Source organism: Gavia stellata, chromosome 3 (assembly GCF_030936135.1).
Source record: "Gavia stellata isolate bGavSte3 chromosome 3, bGavSte3.hap2, whole genome shotgun sequence".
Lineage (NCBI taxonomy): Eukaryota > Metazoa > Chordata > Aves > Gaviiformes > Gaviidae > Gavia > Gavia stellata.
Genome location: NC_082596.1, coordinates 96,126,088 through 96,148,125, shown reverse-complemented (window position 1 = coordinate 96,148,125; position 22,038 = coordinate 96,126,088). Strand labels below are relative to the sequence as shown.

At 42.7% G+C, this 22,038-nt stretch overlaps 2 protein-coding genes across 4 annotated transcripts in view; one reads left to right on the top strand and one right to left on the bottom strand.

Moving 5' to 3' along the window:
- Positions 1–1,286: 1,286 nt before the first annotated feature.
- Positions 1,287–9,055, bottom strand: TPMT (thiopurine S-methyltransferase). 3 transcript variants are annotated; one of them, XM_059815424.1, is made up of 9 exons: positions 9,021–9,055; positions 8,224–8,385; positions 7,360–7,452; positions 6,132–6,264; positions 5,597–5,649; positions 4,083–4,157; positions 3,236–3,321; positions 2,206–2,250; positions 1,287–1,416 (listed from the first exon to the last, which is right to left on the bottom strand). In XM_059815424.1, the coding sequence occupies exons 2-9, from the start codon at positions 8,361–8,363 to the stop codon at positions 1,301–1,303; spliced, it is 741 nt and encodes a 246-aa protein (XP_059671407.1). In that variant the 5' UTR covers positions 8,364–8,385; positions 9,021–9,055; the 3' UTR covers positions 1,287–1,300. The 3 variants fall into 3 exon arrangements, with proteins under 3 accessions (XP_059671407.1, XP_059671409.1, XP_059671408.1); XM_059815425.1 differs by having other exon boundaries at positions 1,356–1,416; positions 2,202–2,250; XM_059815426.1 differs by lacking the exon at positions 9,021–9,055 and having other exon boundaries at positions 8,258–8,326.
- A 272-nt stretch (positions 9,056–9,327) lies between these two features.
- The window catches only part of KDM1B (lysine demethylase 1B), a 28,076-nt gene continuing 15,365 nt past the window's right edge, over positions 9,328–22,038 (top strand). The window contains exons 1-10 of the mRNA XM_059836158.1: positions 9,328–9,413; positions 11,991–12,093; positions 12,902–13,026; positions 14,885–14,974; positions 15,774–15,885; positions 17,089–17,205; positions 18,188–18,226; positions 19,322–19,526; positions 20,638–20,822; positions 21,694–21,870. Of these exons, the coding sequence (XP_059692141.1) occupies positions 12,004–12,093; positions 12,902–13,026; positions 14,885–14,974; positions 15,774–15,885; positions 17,089–17,205; positions 18,188–18,226; positions 19,322–19,526; positions 20,638–20,822; positions 21,694–21,870 (1,140 nt within the window). The 5' untranslated portion in view covers positions 9,328–9,413; positions 11,991–12,003. The remainder of the gene's footprint in view (positions 9,414–11,990; positions 12,094–12,901; positions 13,027–14,884; positions 14,975–15,773; positions 15,886–17,088; positions 17,206–18,187; positions 18,227–19,321; positions 19,527–20,637; positions 20,823–21,693; positions 21,871–22,038) is intronic.

Sequence of the window (22,038 nt, the reverse complement as noted above, 5' to 3'; positions counted from 1 at the left end):
TCGAGGTGCACAATATTTCATGGCTATCGTGTATCTGCAAGCCCGAGAGAAACTTCAGCAGCTCTCACGCCACATCTGGAAAAAATTTCTGGATCAATAGGAAGGAGATGCTTTAGCTGCAGGACTGGCCAGACTTGAAAATATATAAAAAGAGCAGCTCTCAGCTTACACTGGCCTGTTCGCTAGATCCTTTCTTCTGTCAACCTGGCCTTGAAGCGCCAGTAGCTACAAGCAGTATCAGGAGTTGCAACAGGCTGTAGCTTGGGGACTGCTGCGCTGAAGTCATCAGACCCACTTGCAGCTCTAGGACTACAACACTCGAAAAAGCTCCATGGCTTTTACTCGCCTTTGGGTCTTGGTGAATTATAATACACTACATCGCAATCGTACCTTTCCAGCATTTTTTAAAATAAACTGCCGAGGGGAGAAGGCCAGGGCGAGAAAGTGTTTTGAGAGCCCCAAATTTTGTAATTTTTAAAAATTGCAGTAGTGTCCATACTGGGTGATAGAAGACCCGCAAAGGAAGGTTTGTGTTCGGATGAAGACGCAGCAGCTCTGAGGCTTTCTTTGAACCCCCTCACCCTACAAGCCCTGTGCTGGTTTGCCTGCTCATAGCTGCACTCTTGAGGGAGGGAGCAGCACACTCGCGAACAACCCCAGGGACATTTTCTCCCCTGTACTCTCTCCTTTACTGCCATCCGGCTCACTTCCCTCCTCTCTTTCCTGCTCGATGATAGTTCCCCCTTGGCTGCTGTTGCCAAGTGTTCTTGCCCGCTCGCTGTCAGCTTGTCGCTTGACTTGTAATCACAACTAACAGGGAAGGAGCAAAGCAACTTGTGCCAGCTTCCCGCCTCTCTCGCCCAGCTGCCCGCTCTGGCGCAAGGCCCGCATCGCAGGAAGCGGTATTTGAACAGCAGCTGACATTGCTCCCGGGGCTGCCAGCCAGCGAGGCCGACCTGCGGAGTGCTGGGCAGACAGCATCGACTGGCAACGGCCGAAAAGGAACAGGAACATTTCTTTTTCCCAGCTCCGATGATTTGAATTGATATAGAAGAAAAAAGATCTACTTTAAAAATGCTTGTGTGTGCACGGAGTTTAAGAACAGCTATGCACATCTCCAGACAGTGTAGGCAGTTATATAGGAGAGCTGACTTGGTAAGCAAAATGGACAAAAATGTTCCACAGGCATTTTTCTGTACGCTGAAGACTGCTTTAAGAGTGCCCCAAAACATGTCATATTTTAAAAGGTGAGATAAAAATAAAAGCAAGATGGGAGGTAAGTTATTTTAATTAATTTTAATCAAGCTACAAACTTCAGTATGTATAGCACCTCCAGAAAATAGTCTAGTCCCCATTGTCTGTGTTTGTCTGAGAAGTCATCGACTTTTTGAAGACACTTAATTTCACAGTGGTTGCCTGAAAAGGAGGAAAGAGTAACAAATCACTGAATGATTAGTCACTGAAAAATGCAAATTGTCAGGAAAAAAATACAAAAATCTTATCCACAGATTTCCTCACAGTCCCTAATGCAGTGGCACAAATGCACTGGGGAAAACTTACCTGTCCCTTTTGCATTGGGACGCAACTGTCCATGCCAATGACTCACTGCACACAGACACTTCAGGGGCCTCAGAAAGTTGTAAATTTAAAAAAGTGCAATATCAAAGCGTATCAGGAGGAACTTCTAAAATTAAATTCCCACCATAATTCCACATTTCATTATTTTGCTGGATTTGAGTTATACATTTTGCATTTCCTTTGTGTGGCATGTTATTTTTCTTCTTTGGCTACAAAAGTACGGCAGAAACTGTAGAACTGGTATGCAAAGGCCTTGTATTAAAACCAGGGTAACTGGTGATGAGGTGCAGAGGGAGAAAAAATGGTCAAACAGGACTAAGACTGCAGCTACGAGCTCGCCAAGTGCAGTATGAATCCTGGGAGAATGAAAAGATGCCAAGGGGACGAAAAAGACTGTATCTGTCTCTGGGTTTTCTTCATATCTTTTGAAGAGCTGAGAATTTTCCTTGACAGCAAAATCCCTGTGGCTAAATGGTATTTCTTTTCCCCATTATTCTTCCAAGACTCCAGCCCTTATATAAGAAGCAAATGACTCTCTATCACTTGTCACAGGGCAAGGTAGAAGCATGTAAACACATTTATGTGTTTTAGAAAAAATTCCTAAAGGTTAGCTGAGATACAACTTACCAAACAAGCTTTTAATTTCAGATTCAGGAACATAAAACGGTGGGCCTGAAAGAAAACGGGTGAGGCTAATCAGAGAGAAGACATGGGAAGGAGACGAACATTTACACTGCAGCAGGAGAGCCAGCCCCATCGCTCACAGCACCTGGCCCGCCATCGGGCCCCAGTGTGTAGCACCGTCTGCAGAAACCAGAAAACACCAGGTCCAAGAACGCGTGGCACCGTGGTGGGCCTCCAGACAGCTTCAGGGGTTGCTGCTGCATCATCTCCAGGCTGCAGCCAGGATAGCTGCATTGTCAGAAGTCATGGACATGCCGTGGATACAACCACTCAGTACACTGTGTGAATCCGGCCAACAAGCTCTTTATACTACAATGGCATAATTAAAGCTAAAAGCTGAATAATGTGAGAGGGAGAGCAATGAATTAAACTATTGTTGCTTATGATAACAAGACCTATTTTTTTCAGGGATAATTATGCTGAAGAGCCCAAAAGCAGCAAGGAATCTCTTTCTTCTGAGAGTTAATAATTAACAAAAAAAAATTCTTTTAAAATACAAACTTTGGTATGTAATAGAAGTTATGAAAGGAAAAAATACTCTATGATTTTACAGGATTACCCCCCTTCCAAGCATATTCAGCCCATGGTAGTGGCTGGGAGAGAGGCACAACATGGGCAACATGTTGGGTTGCAAGGATTGAGTGAACAGAGCGACGTCAATGTTCTTGGGAGTGCTTCAAGCTCCCTAGGCCAGATGGGATGTTACTCTAAGTATTCACGCTTCCAGTTTCATTGTCATACACCATGTCTGTCCTTCACTTACCCTTAGCATGTCTGAATGCTAGAGAGAAAGCAAATTTAGTCTCAACCTTGGTCAACGTCTAAAATTTTTAACACACAGTTGTGTTGGTGTGATCAGCTGACAAAGCTATGCTGATTAAAAAACCTGGGGAAGATACTAATGTATCTACCATCCCATACCATTTGTATTAAAGAGTGCAAAATCAAAACATGAACAGTGCAAAGTTCTCACCTTTGTGTTTGTTTGGATCATATGAAACCGTAACAAGGAGGTAAGAAGAATTTTTCTCCATTAGGGTGATCATCAAACTGGCATAGCTAAAAGGAGAAAGTTATAATTTATTATTCTGGAACTGTACAAACATTCAAATATAGCATTCAAAATACGCAACAAAAGAGGTAACATGTATTTCTATGCAGACACAACTTGAACTGAACCGCACAGAAACTAAGCAAAGCTTAGTTTGAATTTCATGAGCACAAAATTCATGCTACACATGAAATACCTCAAATAAAGGTTACTGTTTACTCCTCATAAAAAAGCATTTATCTTTTTTTGCATACTCATCTCAAAACTAACAGAGAAAACATAGTATTCATCTGCCACAGTCTAGAATACAGTACACAATACAGTACTGATCTTTTTTCAAAATTATTGTGAATTCAAGATTATGTATCTAATTAAAAAATCCTGGGGGTAGTGTCAAACTACATTTGGGTTGGCTATAGGAAAGAACAAAAAAGTGGAATAAAGGGAAGTGAGGGGAAAAAGAACAAAGAGAGGAGAAGCAGATGGGGTGAAAAGGAAATAATAAAATTCAGATGAGACTTGCAGCTCTGCTTCTGCCGGGTTGCAACAAACCACATATTTTCCCACCAAGAGGCAGGGCGGCTTCCTGAAGGAAGCTCACAAATCTAGAGTACAGCCCTCTGCGACTGCAGCTGATGCTTGCAGTAGAGAACAACTTGTGTAGGTTACTCCTCTAAATGAAAGCAGACTCATTGACAAGTGGCAGTAGGAAAAACATCTGTCACTGCATACATTAAAGACAAGACAGTAACAAAGCAAATTTACTAACCGTTGCCTGTCGCATGGATTCACAGCTACTAGAGCTCCTCTGTCCCAAACCCCATCAAACTTGCCAACTATTGAGCTACGGGGAGATGAGGAAAAGGCTTAAAAATACTAAAAAGGCACCTTCATCTTTATTCAGATACTTCTGTGAAGTCGCAAGGATTCTCCAGCTAGCTGTGCAGATTCCCCACTACCTTTTTGTTACAGTTCAGCATTTTCGTGATCCAAATCAATATGATCTGGGTCCCAAGAAACTCAGCTGGTACATGGCCCTGCTGTGATAGCAAAGAGGTGCTGGAATTGCTCAGCATTTCCCCATCATTAGGGGATGCTGCGACAAGGCGGGGAGGAAGGAAAGTAGCTTAAACACATTCGAGCCACAAGTCCGTGGTTTTGGCAATCACACCCTGCCGTGACTCTTCAGGCAGCGCTAACATGCACTCAGCACGTCGGTAGTTCTTGGCCACCTTCTAAAACCCACACGTGATTTCAAACTTGGATTAAGGAAGGTGCCTTGTTGCTTTAGTATCTTTGAACTCAGCACACCCAGCAATTTTAGACACCTCAATTCCCAGCTACATGTCCAGGACAGTTAGTTTCGGCTTGCAAGTCGTTTAATGTTAGAAAAGCTGAAGTTACACTGCTGCTTGCCTCAGTCTACCACTACCACAGACATCATTTTTACTCCTGGATATGCTGGCAGATGGTTTCAATGACACTTGAGCAGAAGGTCAGGTGCAAAGCCATCACGCAATCCGAGAAGCGATGCTTGAGGCCACAGAGCACAATGGGTTGAACCATTTTTCAGGAGTCAGTAGTGAGGACTGTATTGAAGTATTTTGCATTTTCTGTGTGTCTTTTAACTAAGAGATAAGGACACTTCAGTACTAAAAATCCTTCAGAAGACATTAGTAAACCGAGGCATGTTTGTCAAGACACTTGCAGAGTCAGTGTTTGACAATACATTATGTAGTCACATACACTGGAGTGATGTAATGTACTTTAAGCCCATGGAGAAAAGTACGTTAAGCATGGGACTCGTATTGCCAATGGGTACAGCTTACCTATGCATGTTAATCAATAGTTTGGGAAAAAAATATATTTAGTACTTAGTTAAAGGAAAAGCTGTCTAAGAAGACACCTCTGGCTATATTCTCTTTACTTTTACTAAGCTACTCTGAGCAAGGGACTGTGCTAAGCCTTTGCTTTGCAGAATCCATCAATAATATTAAAGACAATTTGTTTTTACTCCAAAAGCAAACATCTTTTTCTATAACTTTCACAGGATGGCTTAGAACAAGAAGCCCGTTTGAAGATATTTAATTGGCACCTTTATCTAATCGTCAACAGAGTTAGTTTCTGTTGGAAATGGGCTATTCACATTTCTCATACAAGTTACTAAGAGTTTTCTTGAGAGGACCTGTTCCAACTCTTTATGACTGATTCAAATAAAATAATATGATAGTATTAATATATGTTTGATTATACAGAACTGTAAACCACACTACGTATTCCTACCTGGACAAATCATAAATACTGCAGCAGTACAGAGAAATGTTCCCAGAGGTACTCTACAATAAAAAGCAAAGAAAACAATACTTATCAGCCAGCTATCTTTAAATATACACTTACAAGTGTATATTTATACTCTATGCCTTAGAATATACACATATAATATTTTAAAATATACACTTAGGTGTAATGGGGAAAAACCGTAAGAAACATTTTTAGTTTTTCTTTACTGAGGTACCTCTCCTGATCCCCTACAGAGAGGTTCTGATTTGCCAAGGCATGCAACTGTCCAATTTTAAAATACATTTACTTTACATTCAGGTGCTTCAATGTCATAAGAAAAGAAGGCCAAAGTAATAAGCTCAAAAGAAGAACTTCTCAGACCAGAATTACAACTCAGAGCTTCCTTTCAGAGCTCTTCAGGAGGAGTGAATGATTACCAGTATGACAGAGGCATAAAAGCAGAATGACTTGTTTGCTCAGTTATGCCTGCATTGCATGATTAACCACACCAGATCATTCGATAACGCAGGAAACGTACCTGCAACTTTTTTGCTCCTGAAATCTCCGGGACTGGCTCCTCGCGATAAGGCAGACTGTGTTCCGCAAAAAATTCCTTCAGCGCTCGCTCGCTGACTTCCACACCGACAACACTGTGTCCCATGGCCGCCAGCCTGCACACCGCAGAGAGAGGTCCCAAGTTTACGTGAGGCCACAGGTTGGGCCATCACCAAACACGTGTCTCCCATGCAGCATTTATTCACTAGGGAAACCTTGGGTTTAGGATGCACTGGTATGTCTACTCCTGACTTTCTGGAGCGTTCACATTTTACTGAACACCTCCCCTCCTTGATCTAGGCTTATGTTAGCACCACTTGGCATACAGTTGATGAGGACTTACAGGCTTTATTTAGATTCAATGGATTACTCATTTATTTCTATGAACTCGATGAAAACCAAAGGTGATTACACAGAGAAACTGTCCATTTTGTTTTACAGAAGTATGTTCTGCTCTGAACTGCAGCGGCTGAGGCAGGCTGCCCACCCAGCTGCCTCTGCGGCACGTTTGGCTCCGATGAAGGCTGCAGGGTTTGGTAACTTCTTCACTGCTGCAGCTCAGCACAACAGCAACACGTGTCAGAGCCTGCAGTCAGCCTAGGAAGTAGTTGCCATGATAAAACCAGATAACTGGGATGAACTTGATTCCTTGAGGATGCGGCTCAGTTGGGGTTTTTTTTGTTTATGTCCCCTCCCTCCAAGAAAAAACACCGGCTTACATAGCCCCCAATTATAAATTAGCCAAGAAAGTAAAAGTAAAATAACAAATTTTAAAAAGAGGAAGTTATATTTAGCCCAAATCACTTAAGTTCCCAGCATGACATGCCACATGGCCCCAGGAAAACATGCTCTGGCACAATAGACCTCATTGCAGGCAGTTTAAGCTGGCATTGCCACCAAAAGAAGCAGTGGTAAGAGCACAGCTTCAGCCACTCCATCCATCACAAATCCAGCATTCCCCAAGCTGAGCCGGGGACAGGCAGGAGGACTTTCAGGTTAGTCCTCGTCCATCCCATTTATGCTACTATACAAAACACCAGCAAATGAAACCAAACTTCCTCCTCCCTTCGGCCTCCCGTGACGCTGCCTTCCCACCGGTGGAGATGTGGCACATTTCCATTGGGCAATACAAGGTTGGGAATTCCCCTTCTCCCTCCCTCCCTCCCTCCCCACATCAAATAAGATTTTTGCTCTTCTAATCTGTACTTTACCATTTCATCTCTACTGCTTTACCACAAAGCGGGAAAAATATCCTCAGTCCTCTCCTGCCATTTAAAAGAACATCCAGATACTTCCGTAGGAGCCTGCAAAAGAACAGACGTGTTTTACTTAACACCGCGAGTATTTGTGCTGGCACATTAAAAGCCAAGTGCTACACACTACACCAGGTAACACAGAAACTCCACGATGGAACATAGATTCTTAGTTCAACCTGCTTCATGCTATTAGAAATAAAAACACAAAATAAAAACGTTCACTTTCCATTTACTCAGAAAGTAAATTTAATTTCTGTTAAAAAAGAACACATTTCTCTTTGTTCTGCTTTCCATTTGTCCTTTCAAGTCAACACACAACCCACCTCTAGTAGGGCCACAATAGACAAACAGAATGCTTATTAAACTTCTGTATCAATCAAATCACTTATACAGGTCTTAAATGTAGGTGTCACTGGTTGCAAGACTACATCATCAGGTTTGCTCTCTTAGGTCCCTGTCTTCCAGTGCACAAATAATTGTTCCAATGCCCTCTGCATATTGTTTTAGGCCCCAGTTTCATAGCTTACAAACTGCAATGCAGAGCTTCTGCATCAGAAAATTTCAGATTCTTAGTCAAGCTACCCAAGCTTTATAGTTTACAACCTGATTTAAGAGTAAAAAGTTCTAAATTCAATGCAATCCTTTCTTTTCGCCGCCCTTTTTTTACAGAAATATTTATATTTATTTTACTTTCAAGCTGTGTAAAATAATTTTCCTTTTGCAAATGCTCCGTTTTCTGCTAAGAGTTTTTCGAATGAGTCAAGTCATCCATCTCACAGCATTTCTTAGAATTTTAGGCAGAAGAGCGAAGTCACATACGGATGCCCTTGCTCCTTGTGAAATCCAATGTTACCCGTTGCCCATCTTTGCAGCCATTCCTCCTCAGTCACCACTCTATCCTTCTGTGACCCGATGTCCGTGCCTTCCAGGTCCCCGGATGCATCTGCCGAGCAGTCCATCCTCCCCAGGGAGTGCTAGCAGCTGTGGGGAAAAAAAAGAGAGAATTACCCCACCCGATGAACAGTCTGGCACTGCCAGAACAGCGAAGTTACACCGCTGCCTGCCTCAGTCTTCCGCTGCCACGGACATTAGTTTTGCTCCTGGATATGATGGCAGAGGGCCTAGAAGTAATAAAGAGTTTCTTACTTTCTAGAATCAAATCAAGAAATATGGAATCCGAATCAAGAAACTTGCAGTTTCTTCCTTTCTAGAATCAAATAAAAATTTAGGACGGTTTAAGAGACGATAATTCGGCGACTATTCCCACGTAGCCGGACTGGACATGACAGAGCACACTCTTGCCAGCGATGGCTCCGGTTGGACTTTTTTCCCCGGCGTGGAGCCTGCCCAAACGCACCCGGTTAGACCCGACGGCGGGGCCGGTGCCCCCCCCCCCCCGGTTTGGCACGCATGGGGAGGGCACCCAGAGGCCGCCCGGCCCCCTTGCCCCGGGGGGAACCGCGGGCCCGAGCCTGGGGCCGGTCAGTCCGTGGGTAGATGCCGACACTTCCCCCTCTCTCCCGTGAAACGCCTGGGCGAGAAGCGGCTGGGGGCGAAGGGGACCCCGCCAGGCCCAGCACCCCCCCGCCGCCCCCCGCCCGGGCGGCGGCGGGTACCTGCGCGGCGGCGGGTCCCGCGGGGGGCTGCGGGGCCGGGGCGGTGCCTCCCCGCCCTCCCCCTCGCTACGCACCGCGGAGAGCGGAAGCGGCGGCAGGAGGAGGCGGGCTGAGGGTGCACGGCACCGGGGAGGAGGGGGCGGATGGCGGCGGCGGTGAGTGACCCCTTTCCCCCGGCTGCGGCGCGGCCGGCGGGACGCCTGTCCCCCTCCCCGGGCGGCGGGGCAGGTGCGGGCGCTGCCCCCGTCCTCACCTCCCCGCTTCTCCCCTCCTTCCCCCTCCTCTCCCTCTCCCTCCCTCCTCCCCCCCTTTCTCCCCCGCTGCAGCTCTAGCAGGAGGCGGCGCGGACACGCGTGGATGTGGTCTCCGGCCCCCGAGCCACCCGGCCCCGAGGTGAGTGCCAGGCGCCGGCCGCAGCGCCTCCCCCCGCCGCCGGCCGGCACCCCCGGGCAGCCCCCGCCTCCCCTGCCCCGGGGAGTCCCCCTCGGCACCCCCCTCCCGCCGGCTGTCACAGCCGCGGCCCCCGCCGAGCGCTGGCCCGGGGACCGCGAGCCCCGGCGGCTGCCGGCCCGGGGCTGGGGGGGGCGGCTGTCAGCCTGGGCCGGGCGGGCGCCGGCGGTCTGCTCGGGGCTGAGTTCTAAAGGTGTGCGGGCGTCGCGGTCCCACCGGCCCGTGTTTACCAGGCTGCTCTCGTTTCCTCGCTCTCTCTCAGCCTGTGTGGGGTTTCGTTCTTTTTCTTCCTCCACCCCCAAAGACAAACTTGCTGTCAGCTGCACCGGTAGACCCCGCAAAGCTTTCCCACATAGGCCACGCGTTACAGACGGAGGAGATGTTACAGAATGTGACAGCGTATTCTGCCTCTCTCTCTCTCCCCCCTTTTAAAGGGCTTATTTTCTCAGCCAGTACGATCATATTTACAGGATGCAGAGTCATATAAAGCTTGGTAAAGTAGGCAACGTTCGCTTGTTCTTTAAAAGCTGTGGGTTGTTGGGGGGTGGTGTTTGTTTTGGGAGGGGAAGTGGGGACAAAGTGGCACACAACTGGAAGCAATGGCCTTGCTTACTGTTAAATGCATAAGCTGATCTCTTTTTCTTTCTCTCTTTCTCCCCACCTCCCTCTTCCCCCTCCCGTAGTGCTTATAGCAAAAAATACATGATTCCGTACATCTGGCCTCTGCCCTCCAAAATGGGAGGCCTCTGAATCCGAAATATTTTTACCACGCTTCTTAGTGAATGGTAACTGCTGCCTTTTCTTTTTCTAACCCCGTATACGTGATGAAACTGCTGCATGTCCTTTTACCTTCTTGGATAAAGGGCCTCGCAGCAGCAGCAGCAGCCTGGGATCACCTGGCAGTCACCAAAATGAGTCGCCTGGTGCCTCGCTCAGTGCTGAGGTGGTCCAGCGCGGAGGAACGATTAGCGACCGTCAGAAGCTAAGGTGATACAGAGAGAGACTGTTGTGCCACTCGTCCAGAAGGGAAGCTCCGGGAGAAAAAAAGCCACCATTTCCTGGGGCGTTACACAGGAGTTTAGGGAAATCTCATGTAAATGAAACTGCTTGGTTTTCCTTTCTCTACTTTCCAACCTCATCCACCCCCGTACAGTGGTAACTTATGGTGGCGTGATGGCTTGGGGTTTTTTTTAGGTAATAAAGGTTGACTTAATTCTTTTTTGCCTCCCTCTAATTATTTATAATTGGGGGTTTGTTGCATAAAAAAAGAAAGTTATTTTTGTATTGGGTTGTCTGAACTAATTTTTCACTTATGTGGATATCATCATGTGATTTCCCTTCCCCTCCCAAATAAATTTCTTCTATCTGGAGAAGAGAATAAAGCACTAATTTACTTGATTTGCATTAGCTCCATCTGAAACTTTGTGAAAACGCCCATTCTCTCCTCCTGTTACCTTTACTTTTAGCAGAATTCCTGATAGAAGCTACTGCTACCATGTCCGTCACTGTCAGCTCAAACAAGGAAGATGCAGCCTGGAACAGAAAAAATTGAGAAGTCTCAAATATATTTAAAAAAATATATAATTACAAACTGATCCCCACTACAACAAGATAACATTCATGACGCATTGCTGTAGTATAAGGGTTTTATTTCCACTTCCTTTCTGTATGTGGTGGAGCAGACTTAGATTTAATTCTTCCTCTAGGCTCTATTTATTTGTGGTTTACTCCCTGTGAAAAGAATGCCTGTGATAATACCATTTTAAATATGCTTTCATATGTCGGTGGCGTACTTTCTCACATTCTGTGCTTTCCAGCTTATGTGATAAACTGTGGTCTTTTCCGTCTTCCCACTGATGTAGTCAAAGACAGCTAAAGAGCTCTCCTGTGTTGTAAACCTTTTCTTTTCTCCTCTTGCGTGCTTAACAACGAAGTTTGTGATACTCTGGTCACCTGTAGTTGCAATGCAACTGCAGTTCGGAATGTAAATTCTGATGCCCTTTCATAGGAGGGTGTGCAAGTCTTGGAACGGGTTGTTCACCTGGTACTAAACGTCTCTTCAGTACGCTGTTTGGAAAAGTGCTTTACAGTGCAAATCCCTTGCTACGAATAAATCGGTACTTAGCAGGACGAGCGTTCCTCGGAGCGGTATTTCAGTGCTCGCATTATGAGCTGATGTCTATGCGCTTTGCCAACCCAAGTTCCGGTCCAGGTCTTCACGTAATGCAAATCAGATTATTGAAATCCAGGGTATGCTGATCTGGAACAGCCTGTCAAGATGTACTCAAGGATCTAATCCTAACTCCGAATTTAGTTTAAAATAGTAGTATTGTTCCTTTCCCATAATGCCTCATTCTCATTTTCCTCCTGAATTAATAGTCAAGCTGAACAGATTCTTACCTGAGTAACTCTGACAAAAGTAGTGTTATGAGTGGCTGTATTGCCCAGGTGATTAGACAGCTCTGCGAAGTCAAGCAATTTAATTTTTTTTTCTTAACTACTGCCTACCTTTTTTTGCAGATCTAATAGTACAATGTCAACTGGAAGGGTACGAACAAAAAAAAAGGCATGTTCTTCAGACCAGTCTCCAGACAACCTTCCTCTGAGGAGTTCTGGAAGACAGGTATTTGTAATCATTTAAAAACACATGGGTTTGTACTCTGGTGTTTGACATTTATAAAGAAAGAGGGCTTCATTGTGGATAAGTTAGGACTTGGAGTACTTATCCAGAGAAAGGGAGAATTAGTTAATTCTGTGAAGAAGTAGGTAAAGTGTCTCATTCGTGAACAATATTCAGAAAAGACAGATGCTCGATATAACCTGTAAATACTTGATGTGTTAAAAACACAACCACAGATTTCTGTACAGCCAGGCAAAGCTGTCTGCCCATCCAGACGGAGGCCTAAACCAACACAACACACAGTACCTCTGAGGCCCAGAAGAGACATTTGCTATACAGCTTTGTATCTGGAGTCCAAAAAAAGCCCCAAGCCTGTTCTAATATTTCATTTGAGGCGCAGATAAGATTGCCACTAATTAATATCAATAAGTATGTGAAGAAGAGATTTTCTGAAGGAGAAATAGAATGAATGCATGAGGCTTGACTCATTAGCATGTGATGGAGCTTAAAATATGATTTAAACTGGAAGCTTTGCTTATAATTTCAATGGCATCAGTTAGACTAAAGCAAGACATTTTTAGCTTTAAATGATATTTCCAGCCTTACTGTTGTTTTTTTTTTTTTTGTAGAAAAACTGACCTACTTTGACAGCTGTTTCATGCTGCAGCTATTTTACAATGGATAGAAAAATTTTCATTAGTATCATTTTAACCATTTGATGCTACCCACAAGCTGCAGAACTGTCTGAACGCTGCTTTGTAGAAGAGGCATTTGTGTCATTTCTGCTCAGATTTCAGCTATTCTTTATTAGGTGAAGAAGAAAGCGGCTGAAGCAGCAGATGATGATGATGAAGCGTCAGAGAAGAAATATAGAAAGTGTGAAAAAGCTGGATGCACTGCAACGTGTCCCGTTTGCTTTGCCAGTGCAGCTGAAAGGTTTGTTTCTTTTTATGTGCATTTTCCATGGACTTTTCTAAACTTGCAGCTGAAGTTTAGGATCCTAACTATATTCTGAAAAATCCCTTTGTTTCTAAATCTGGAGGGAGAATCGAAAGGTACTAATACGAGTCTTAAGATGCCAGGAAAGTGTCACAAGTTATTCCTGTTGTGGCTAACTTTCTACTGTGCAAGTTGCTAATTCAGATATAGAATATCTTTAGAATACACTTCTTTGTTATTAATGGTGTCTTCTGGAACACGCCTTGCTTCTGTGAAACTGAGAACATATTAGTGTAATCTGAGGAAGCTAAAGTTGCTTTCAAGATGGAAAATGAAACTGTCATTTACTGCACAAAGTCTATCGCTCTTTCGCTGGAATGCTTTGCAGTCTGAAGTGAGACTCTGACCTTGATATTTCAGGTCTTGGGAGACAGGACAGTTGTACTTATTTGAACTCTTTGTTCTCGAGTTGTTCATGGCTTTCTGTGTACTTGCGCGAGTCCTTTTGCATTCTGATCCTGGCGCTACTGAATGCATGACACTGACAAGGTGTATCTATAATAAGCAACATGTTAGACCTCATTATGCAGGAGGCAGACTGTAATTATACAGCACTCCTCCCTCCCTGCTTAATTGAGACAAACTTTCCTTGTTTTATTTATTTTCCAATGATATAAAATAATTCAGTGCTTCATTTAGTTATCTGTGTGGATTGTTCTTCGGTGGCAGGAGGTCAATGTATTCTGGATGTTGTCATAGGGAAGCCAAGTGTTTTGGCAGTTGCGTAAGAGACTTGTAGGCCAAATGAGCACCTGAGAGATCAGCATTGGTGATACTACGTTTTTTACTGAGGAAACAATAGATACTGCTTAGTCATCTTTTTGAATTGTTATTTTAATATCTTGATTTCCACCCCCCCAAGTACACACTTCCAACATTATTTATTTGAGATGAGATCATGTCATGGCTAGCTATTTCAGTTAGTAGCTTAGCTCACTGCTTTTTAGCTTGTGCTTTTTACTTCGTGCATTTATCTTGAACCATTTCATTGAGTTTAATGAGAGTTTTCTAAGTGAAGAGCGATTGCTTTGTCTGATGAATATAATCTTTGCTAATGGATATTTCTTTCTGAGTAATAAAGAATAAATGCCCAGAATGTGTAACTGCTTCCTCAGGGTTTTCTCTCATTGGGTTAAAATCACAGCCAACTTGGTCACGTGAAAAAAAAAAAAAGGCAACATCTGTTTTGTGTTCAGATTTGCCTTTAGAGTTTTGTCAGTTGTTCTGGGGATGGGATGTTATAATGATTTATGAATCAATTGATCACACGTACAAGAAAAATACTAATTTAAATGATCCCTCCCACCCCTGCGCTAATATCAGAACAAAATGGAACAAAGTAAAGGAACTGTAAGTGGCGGTGGAGAGGGTTTTTGTCGTCGTCTTACACATTGACAAAACGCTTAATGTGTCACAGCACATATCATAAGGGCAAACGTATTTCATGTTCAGGAAACGTCTGCTTAAAGGGTACTAAAGACAGGCTCAGTTGACCATTGTTAGCGGGAGGTTGCTGGAAGCCAGACCGACTATAAAACTGCACATTGTGTACGTTTTGCCTCCTTTGCATCTGGTGTTGCTTAGTTTGGAAACTGGAAATGTTTGAGACAATTGAAATGATCTTATTGTTATTTGTATGACTGTAGTGCCTTGTGCAAGTCAGCCTTCATGAATGTAACATAGAGTCCTGGCTTGTCCTGACTATTTTGTTCACATTCTAGAATGTGCTACTGTCAATAGAAAGATTTTCTTCTAAATGTATCATAAAACTATTTCTATGTCTCCTGCATTACAGATGTGCTAAAAATGGGTATACGTCTAGATGGTATCATCTTTCCTGTGGGGAACACTTCTGCAATGAATGTTTTGACCACTATTACCGAAGGTAGATTTGCCAAAGAAGGTTGTGCCTTTTCAGTGCTTATTAAAATTTTGGCAGACGTTACAACTGTTGAAACATCATGTACATAAACATAATACAAAGACTTGTCCTCTGTGCTTGCTTTACTCAAAGTGAGTCTTAGATATTGATGCTAAAACTGCAGGTGTTGTATGGACTAATCATCAACTTAAACATAGCAGTGTGAACAAAACTGGTTACTTTAGGCAGGCTGGTTTGTGTGTATAGTTATTCTGAAGCTTTCGTCTTCTTTTTTAAAACGACATCAGAGAATTTTTCAATGATGAGAACAGTTTTAGGTACATCTATTTTCCTTTATAAAGCAAATTCACTTTACAATGTGAGTTCAGGAGACCTCGCCTCTCTGTAACATCAAATCAGAAAGCAGATTTAACTCTTGCAGTTCAGTGACCGTGAAGACTGGTCAGGCTCACAGAGTGTTTTCAGCTCCAAGCTCTTTACCATTTGAGTGGGAGTTGAGTCCAGCTCTGGTTAAGACGTTTTGTTGCTTATGTGCTCAGCAGTACTTGTGACTCAGTCCAGGCCTTAGATACCGGGAAGTCTGCTCATGACCAAGAGGACATAGTGGTCAGGATGCAATTTATTGCTATCATAAGAACCACAACTTTCTCCTTTTTTAATAGGAAAAATATAGGACTCTCTACAGCCTTATTTCTCTGTCCTTATATAAGATGTTGAATTTTAGAATAACTGCTGTTGCTTGAAATGAACTAGATACTCAATTTTCTGACTGCTTGCTGTTTTCTTTTCTCTTTCTTCTTAGCCATAAAGATGGTTATGAGAAATACACTGCCTGGAAAAGGATTTGGACAAGTAATGGTAAAAGTGAGCCCAGTCCAAAAGCCTTCATGGCTGATCAACAGCTTCCTTACTGGGTAAGATGGAGGGGGATTTATTTAATAGGGTATATTTCAATGTGATGTTCTGATGCGAGTTTCTGATATTGTATGTTAAACTTTTTGTGGGGGTTTTCTAGTATTAGAGGACGGTGGAAAAGCTCGAGATAATAGTTCTCATCAGCTCCTCTGTTGTTGGAGACCTTCTCCATACCCCACAAAGAACAACCTTCTGTTGCTTTTCAGTGAAGTAGCAGCTAAGATGTGTGATGTTCAGGTAGAATAAGACTTGGCAGGGAAAAGGGAGTGTGCCAGCTATAGGAAAGTACAAGTGTGAAAGACTTCCAAAACATTGTATTTCACAGAATCACAGAATCATTAAGGTTGGAAAAGACCTGTAAGATCATCAAGTCCAACCATCAACCCAACACCACCATGCCCACTAAACCATGTCCCACAATCCCAGGTCCACACGTTCCTTGAACACCTCCAGTGATGGTGACTCCACCACCTCCGTGGGCAGCCTGTTCCAGTGTTTGACCACTCTCTCAGCAAAGAAATTTTTCCTAATATCCAGTCTAAACCTCCCCTGGCGCAAATTGAGGCCGTTTCCTCTTGTTTTATCACTAGTTACTTGGGAGAAGAGAGCAGCACCCACCTCACCACAACCCCCTTTCAGGTAGTTGTAGAGAGCGATGAGGTCTCCCCTCAGCCTCCTCTTCTCCAGACTGAACAACCCCAGCTCCCTCAGCCGCTCCTCACAAGACTTGTGCTCCAGACCCCTCACCAGCTTCGTCGCCCTTCTCTGGACACGCTCCAGCACCTCAATGCCCTTCTTGTAGTGAGGGGCCCAAAACTGAACACAGAGAGCAGAAGAAGAGAGATTGGAATGGAAGGAAGTTTGGTGGTGCTGGTTTTTTTTGTTCTTGTTTTTGAAGTGGTGAACAATGTGTTTTTGCAGTAATGCTTGCAAAACCCAGTGAAGACCATAGTAACTGCGTGTTGAATTAATTTTGGAGTTAGGTTCTGTGGAGAAATTCAGTCTTACAGCAGATGCGCACCAGGTTTCTGTATACCAAATGTCTTTCTTATGACCTGAGGATTACACGAGAATGAATTTAACAGTTATGTTTGACAACTTCCTCACATCTCCCTGCTTTCTAAGTGGTTAGTTATGCTTCATTAATCTCATCTGTCATCAGACAGCAACAAGTAAAAACATGTTTGTTTTTTGACTTGTAGGTGCAGTGCACAAAACCAGACTGTGGTAAATGGCGTCAGTTGACAAAGGAAATCCAGCTGACACCACAAATAGCAAAAACCTACAGATGTGGTATGAAACTGAACAATTCCACCAAGGTACCACGGAAGAGTTTTGCTCATATTGATACTAACAAGTTGATGTTTCTTGTTCGCAAGCATTAATTTCTTCTTGTTTGCTGCTTAATGTTTCTAATGTCAAAATGATTGTCTGGCAGCCTGGAGAGCTGCACGGCAACAGGCCTACGCGCTGTTTGGACATTTCATTTCCCGAGTGGAAATGTCAAGCAAGAAGATCTGGAATATCTTTGGACAGTTTATTGTAAAATCCTTCACTCTGAAGCTATGGAAAGATTATCAGCATAGGCATACACCAAAATGTTTATTTTGGTTTTCTTCAGCCATACTTTGTTATTGAGGAAAGCTTTTGAAAAGCTCAATGAGCTGTTATTAATCTCTAGCAATGCGTCATGGGGCTTTATAGGAAAACTTTCAGCTTTGGCATGAAGGTAACTCCTGAAACTTGAGAGTCCTTATAGTGCCATAGAATCTATATAGTCAAAAATGCAACATGAAGATACTGACTATATGAAAATCAGAAGGGTCAGCATTTAATCTTGAAACTTTGTGATAAAGATACTCTTAAAATAAATGAGAAACATTTTTTTATAGTCTAGACTGGAAGAGTGTCTCTGGAAAATGTGGGGTATTTCCAGAATTTTTCTGTAAAATTCCTTTTTTTTTTTCTTTTTTTTCCCCCCATTTGTTTGTTTCAGTGTTCCATTCCATTTCATGGAATAGTGTGTATATTTTAATGTCTGATCAGTAGAAACTAACTTAACAAATGAGAAACATTTTCTGAGGTATTTTTGCTTTATGGTGTGTTGTGTTTTTTACCTATGCATTTCTCTACTGTTTATTTTTCCTAACATAATCATCTGTGCTACAGAAGGCTAACACTAACACATTTTTGGTTTGTATTTTAAGTTTAAAGAACTATGCCATAGACAAATTACTTTTTTTATATTTAATTTTTGTTGTACAGCTTAATAGCTCTGATACCATTCACTTTTTCTTTCAGACTGAGGGCTCAGACCAGTGTTCCATGCCTGAGGACTTGGTGAGTAGTGGCTGTTCCTCCTCATTTGTCCTAGAATATGAAAGCCATCTTAAAACATGGCATATTTCTTTCCTTTTCTTGTTCCTTTGGCCAATTATGGCTGTATTTATGCATTTTGCTCTGGAAACTGTCAGACACTATTTGCAACAGAGCCTAGGGCCTTCTACTTTCTCATCTTTTTTCTCTTTTCCCTTACCATACCAATTAGCTTTCAGGTGGTTCGTGGTGTCTTTGAGTTGTGGCCTGCGATTCAAGGTTTACTGCTAATTCTCATTTTTGATCAGGCAAAACAGTATTCAGTTGCCAGCTTTCAAAGAAAATTCCCCATCCTAAAATTTCCCTGTCCTTCAGGTGGTTTCTATCTTTAGTCTCCTCTTTTTGAAGACTGTGAGAGAACATCAGAACATGTTTTCTCTCCTCTCCCTCATAATACAAAACTAGATTTGATGTATGTTGCTCTTTCAATGGGTTTATGATCATGTAATGCCGCATTTCAGATTTAGTATGATGTGATGTTCAATAAGCCAATGTTGACAAGTGTACCTGAGGTACCTCTATCCCAGGAAACATGTTCAAGCTTATTGTTGACTCTTGCAGAAGCTTTGTGGTTTTGTTTCCTTAATGCATGTTTGATCTGTAAATTAAGGCTGAATTGTTAGCGTTTGGTAGGGTTTTAGAAGGTCTTCGATGGGGATAGCAGAATCTAAATTAAATTGAACAGTTAGCGTAGACTTTTCTAAGTTCAGATTTCTGGATGCATAAACGACTGTAAATTTTTTATAATGGGCCTGATAAGGCATAGATGTGTTGTCATGGCATGTCTCATCTGTTTGCTTTCCACGTGGGTGTGGAGTTTGTGAAGTTTCAGCTCCATTTCTGAGGAAGAGATTAATGCTACAGGTTTTCTGTGTCAGGCTGAGGAAGGGGAAAGAGGGAGAGAAAATGTCTTTATGACTTGCAATTCTGAGATTGGTACTGCTAGTGCTTTTTGGTCTCAGTTTTGGAGGGGGGTGGGAATTGGTTCATTTTCCAACGTTTTCAAAGTACTGACGTGTTCTCTTCTCCCCTCTTTCCTTCACTTCTCCGCTTGGCCAGAGAGTGGCTGAAGTTTCAGACCATTGGTGGTACTCCATGCTCATACTCCCTCCTTTGCTGAAAGACAGTGTGGCAGCTCCCTTTCTAGCTGCATATTATCCAGACTGCGTGGGCATGAGTCCATCCTGTACCAGCACTAATCGGTTACCTGGTGAATCCAACCTTGTGAAGTTAGAGCACTTAAAGAGCGTGCCTAATTTGACTGGTAAGGGCCATCTGCAGGGCTCTGTTGCTTAAATAGGTGTGATACATTTTGTCTTATAACTGAGTTTATAAGGCACATAATGCTCCTGATTCAGAAATACTGGTTCTGTTCTCAGCACTATTACACACTCTCTGTGTGACTGCGCCTGTACTTCTTTGATGCAGTTTACTCGTTTGTAAGATAAAGGTAATACATTTCGTATGGCACTTCTTTAGGGAGTAAGCACAGCACTGCATAGGCTTTTTGTTTACCACCTGTCATTTGTTTATAGAAATGGGAAATTAAAATGCGGGTACTTAAAGATTGTTTGCGTTCTTAAGGACATGAAGATTTATCAAAACAAAACATGATTCTGCTAGTTTTGATACTGTGGATCTTTGGGGCTTTGGAGAAAAGGATTTGATTTTTTGAAGGCACTCAGATTCTGTTCCGGTTAATTTTTTTGCTGATGACAGCTCTGAGACTGACAGCCTGGGAGCATGGATCTGCACAATAGGTCAGGTACGGAGAAAGGTGATTCAGGATTGCCATAGTCATCTCAGAGAGAGAGCTTTGAGGAAAGTTCAGCTTCTGTGTTGTCTTGGCAGGCTTTGCTCTCCTTAGGGGCAGAAAATAAATCTGTTCATCTATTCAACAGATATTTATCTGCTTAACAGAGAATTTCATTAAACAGAGCTACCAATATCGCACGTGGAAGATGATTACTTTTAGTTACTACCCATTCTGGGCAGTATTGGGATTTGAAGATGAAAGGGGTTCAGAGAACTGCATGAGCCTGTAGTGTGATGCCAGACCTTAGACTTGAGTTTAGATCCTGTTCTGTGTTGGACTCATCGTGGCATCCGAAGGCACATACTGTTCCTCTGACAAAACTTAAGCTCTGAGAGGTCCAAGACGTACCCATCAGGTAGCAGGACAATAATTAATATTGCACAGCTGAGAGGGTAGGAGAGGGGAGAGCAGTATGAATGAAATCATTCTGAAGGTGGCTAGAGGCTGGAAAGCTTCTGTACTTGTTTTTCTGTGTAAGGTCAGTGGATCATCTTAGAGGGAGAAGGATGTGATGAAGATACGATGGAATATGACTAGTTCTTGGTGTGTCTTTATTCAGTTGCAGGCATGAACAAGTATTTCCAGCCTTTTTACCAGCCCAACGAATGTGGGAAAGCACTTTGTGTGAGGCCAGATGTCATGGAACTGGATGAGCTTTATGAGTTCCCAGAATATTCACGAGACCCTACCATGTATTTGGCTTTGAGAAACCTGATTTTGGCTCTGTGGTACACAAACTGCAAGGTAAGAGACGCTCATAGTTAATTTGTTTGTTTACAAATAATAGCTGCTTTTTTGGGATGTGGACTCTTTTCTTAGGGATTGGATTCTCTTCTTAGATGTCTCCTTATGCACCAGAAAAATTGCTCCCATCCTTTTGAAAAGACATTCTAAGATTGGCTGTTTTTTTGGGGGGTTTTTGTTAGGAATTTTTTTTTTTTTTAGTTTTAATGGCTAGGAGCTTCTTTTGCAGTAAAATACAAAAGTTTAAAAAGTATTAAAACTCTACTGAGTCTGCCCAACTATTAACTTTTAAAGGGATGCTTGAACATTTCTAAACAGTGTTTGTGAGTGCTTTATGATTTTTATTTTTTTTCATACAACTGTTGGGACAGGGAAGTGATTGTCTTTTTACTTAGGCTAACTCTATGACACTGCCTTCAATGGAATTGCTGGAATTTCACATAGTGAAGCTTTCAGATACTGATGTCTGTATGTGAAGGTTTTGGATATTAATCTATGTTTTATTTGGAATGCCATTTTGGAATGGATTTTACTGGAATGTCATTGTGAGCATGGCCACCAGGTAGATTCATTTTGCCATCAGGGATGCATTTCGGTACCATTCCTGTACTAATGGAGCACACCAATGCAAGAGTATCTTTTACACTCATTTGCTTTTATTCCATGTTCATCTAGCTCAATAAATCGTCACCTTACTGTGTAAAGCTGGCTAGCAAGAACCTTCCACAAAACTTGCTTTTAAAATGCTCTCAGAAACCTGATTCATGATTAATTTTTACCATCTGGTTTACAGTTTAAATAGAATGTAAGCACATGAAAAACCTGAATATTAGATAATCAACACTTTCTATCCTTTGTTTCTCCTTTGCAGGAGGCCCTTACCCCTCAAAAATGCATCCATCATATCATTGTTCGGGGGCTTGTGCGTATTCGTTGTGTACAGGAAATGGAGAGGATACTTTATTTTATGACAAGGAAAGGGCTAATTAATACAGGGATTTTATCAGTCAGTCCTGACCAGTATCTTCTTCCTAAAGAATACCACAATGTAAGTTGCTGTAATAATCCCTATGTTATTAGTGCTATAAAACTACATGGCACATGTCATATTGGTTTGGCTCTGGATTTTTTGCTGATTACCTGTGATTCCAACCGTTTATGTAAAAATTACATCTAAAAGCAAATACATGGCATGTTTTTCACGTTTCTCATCTGC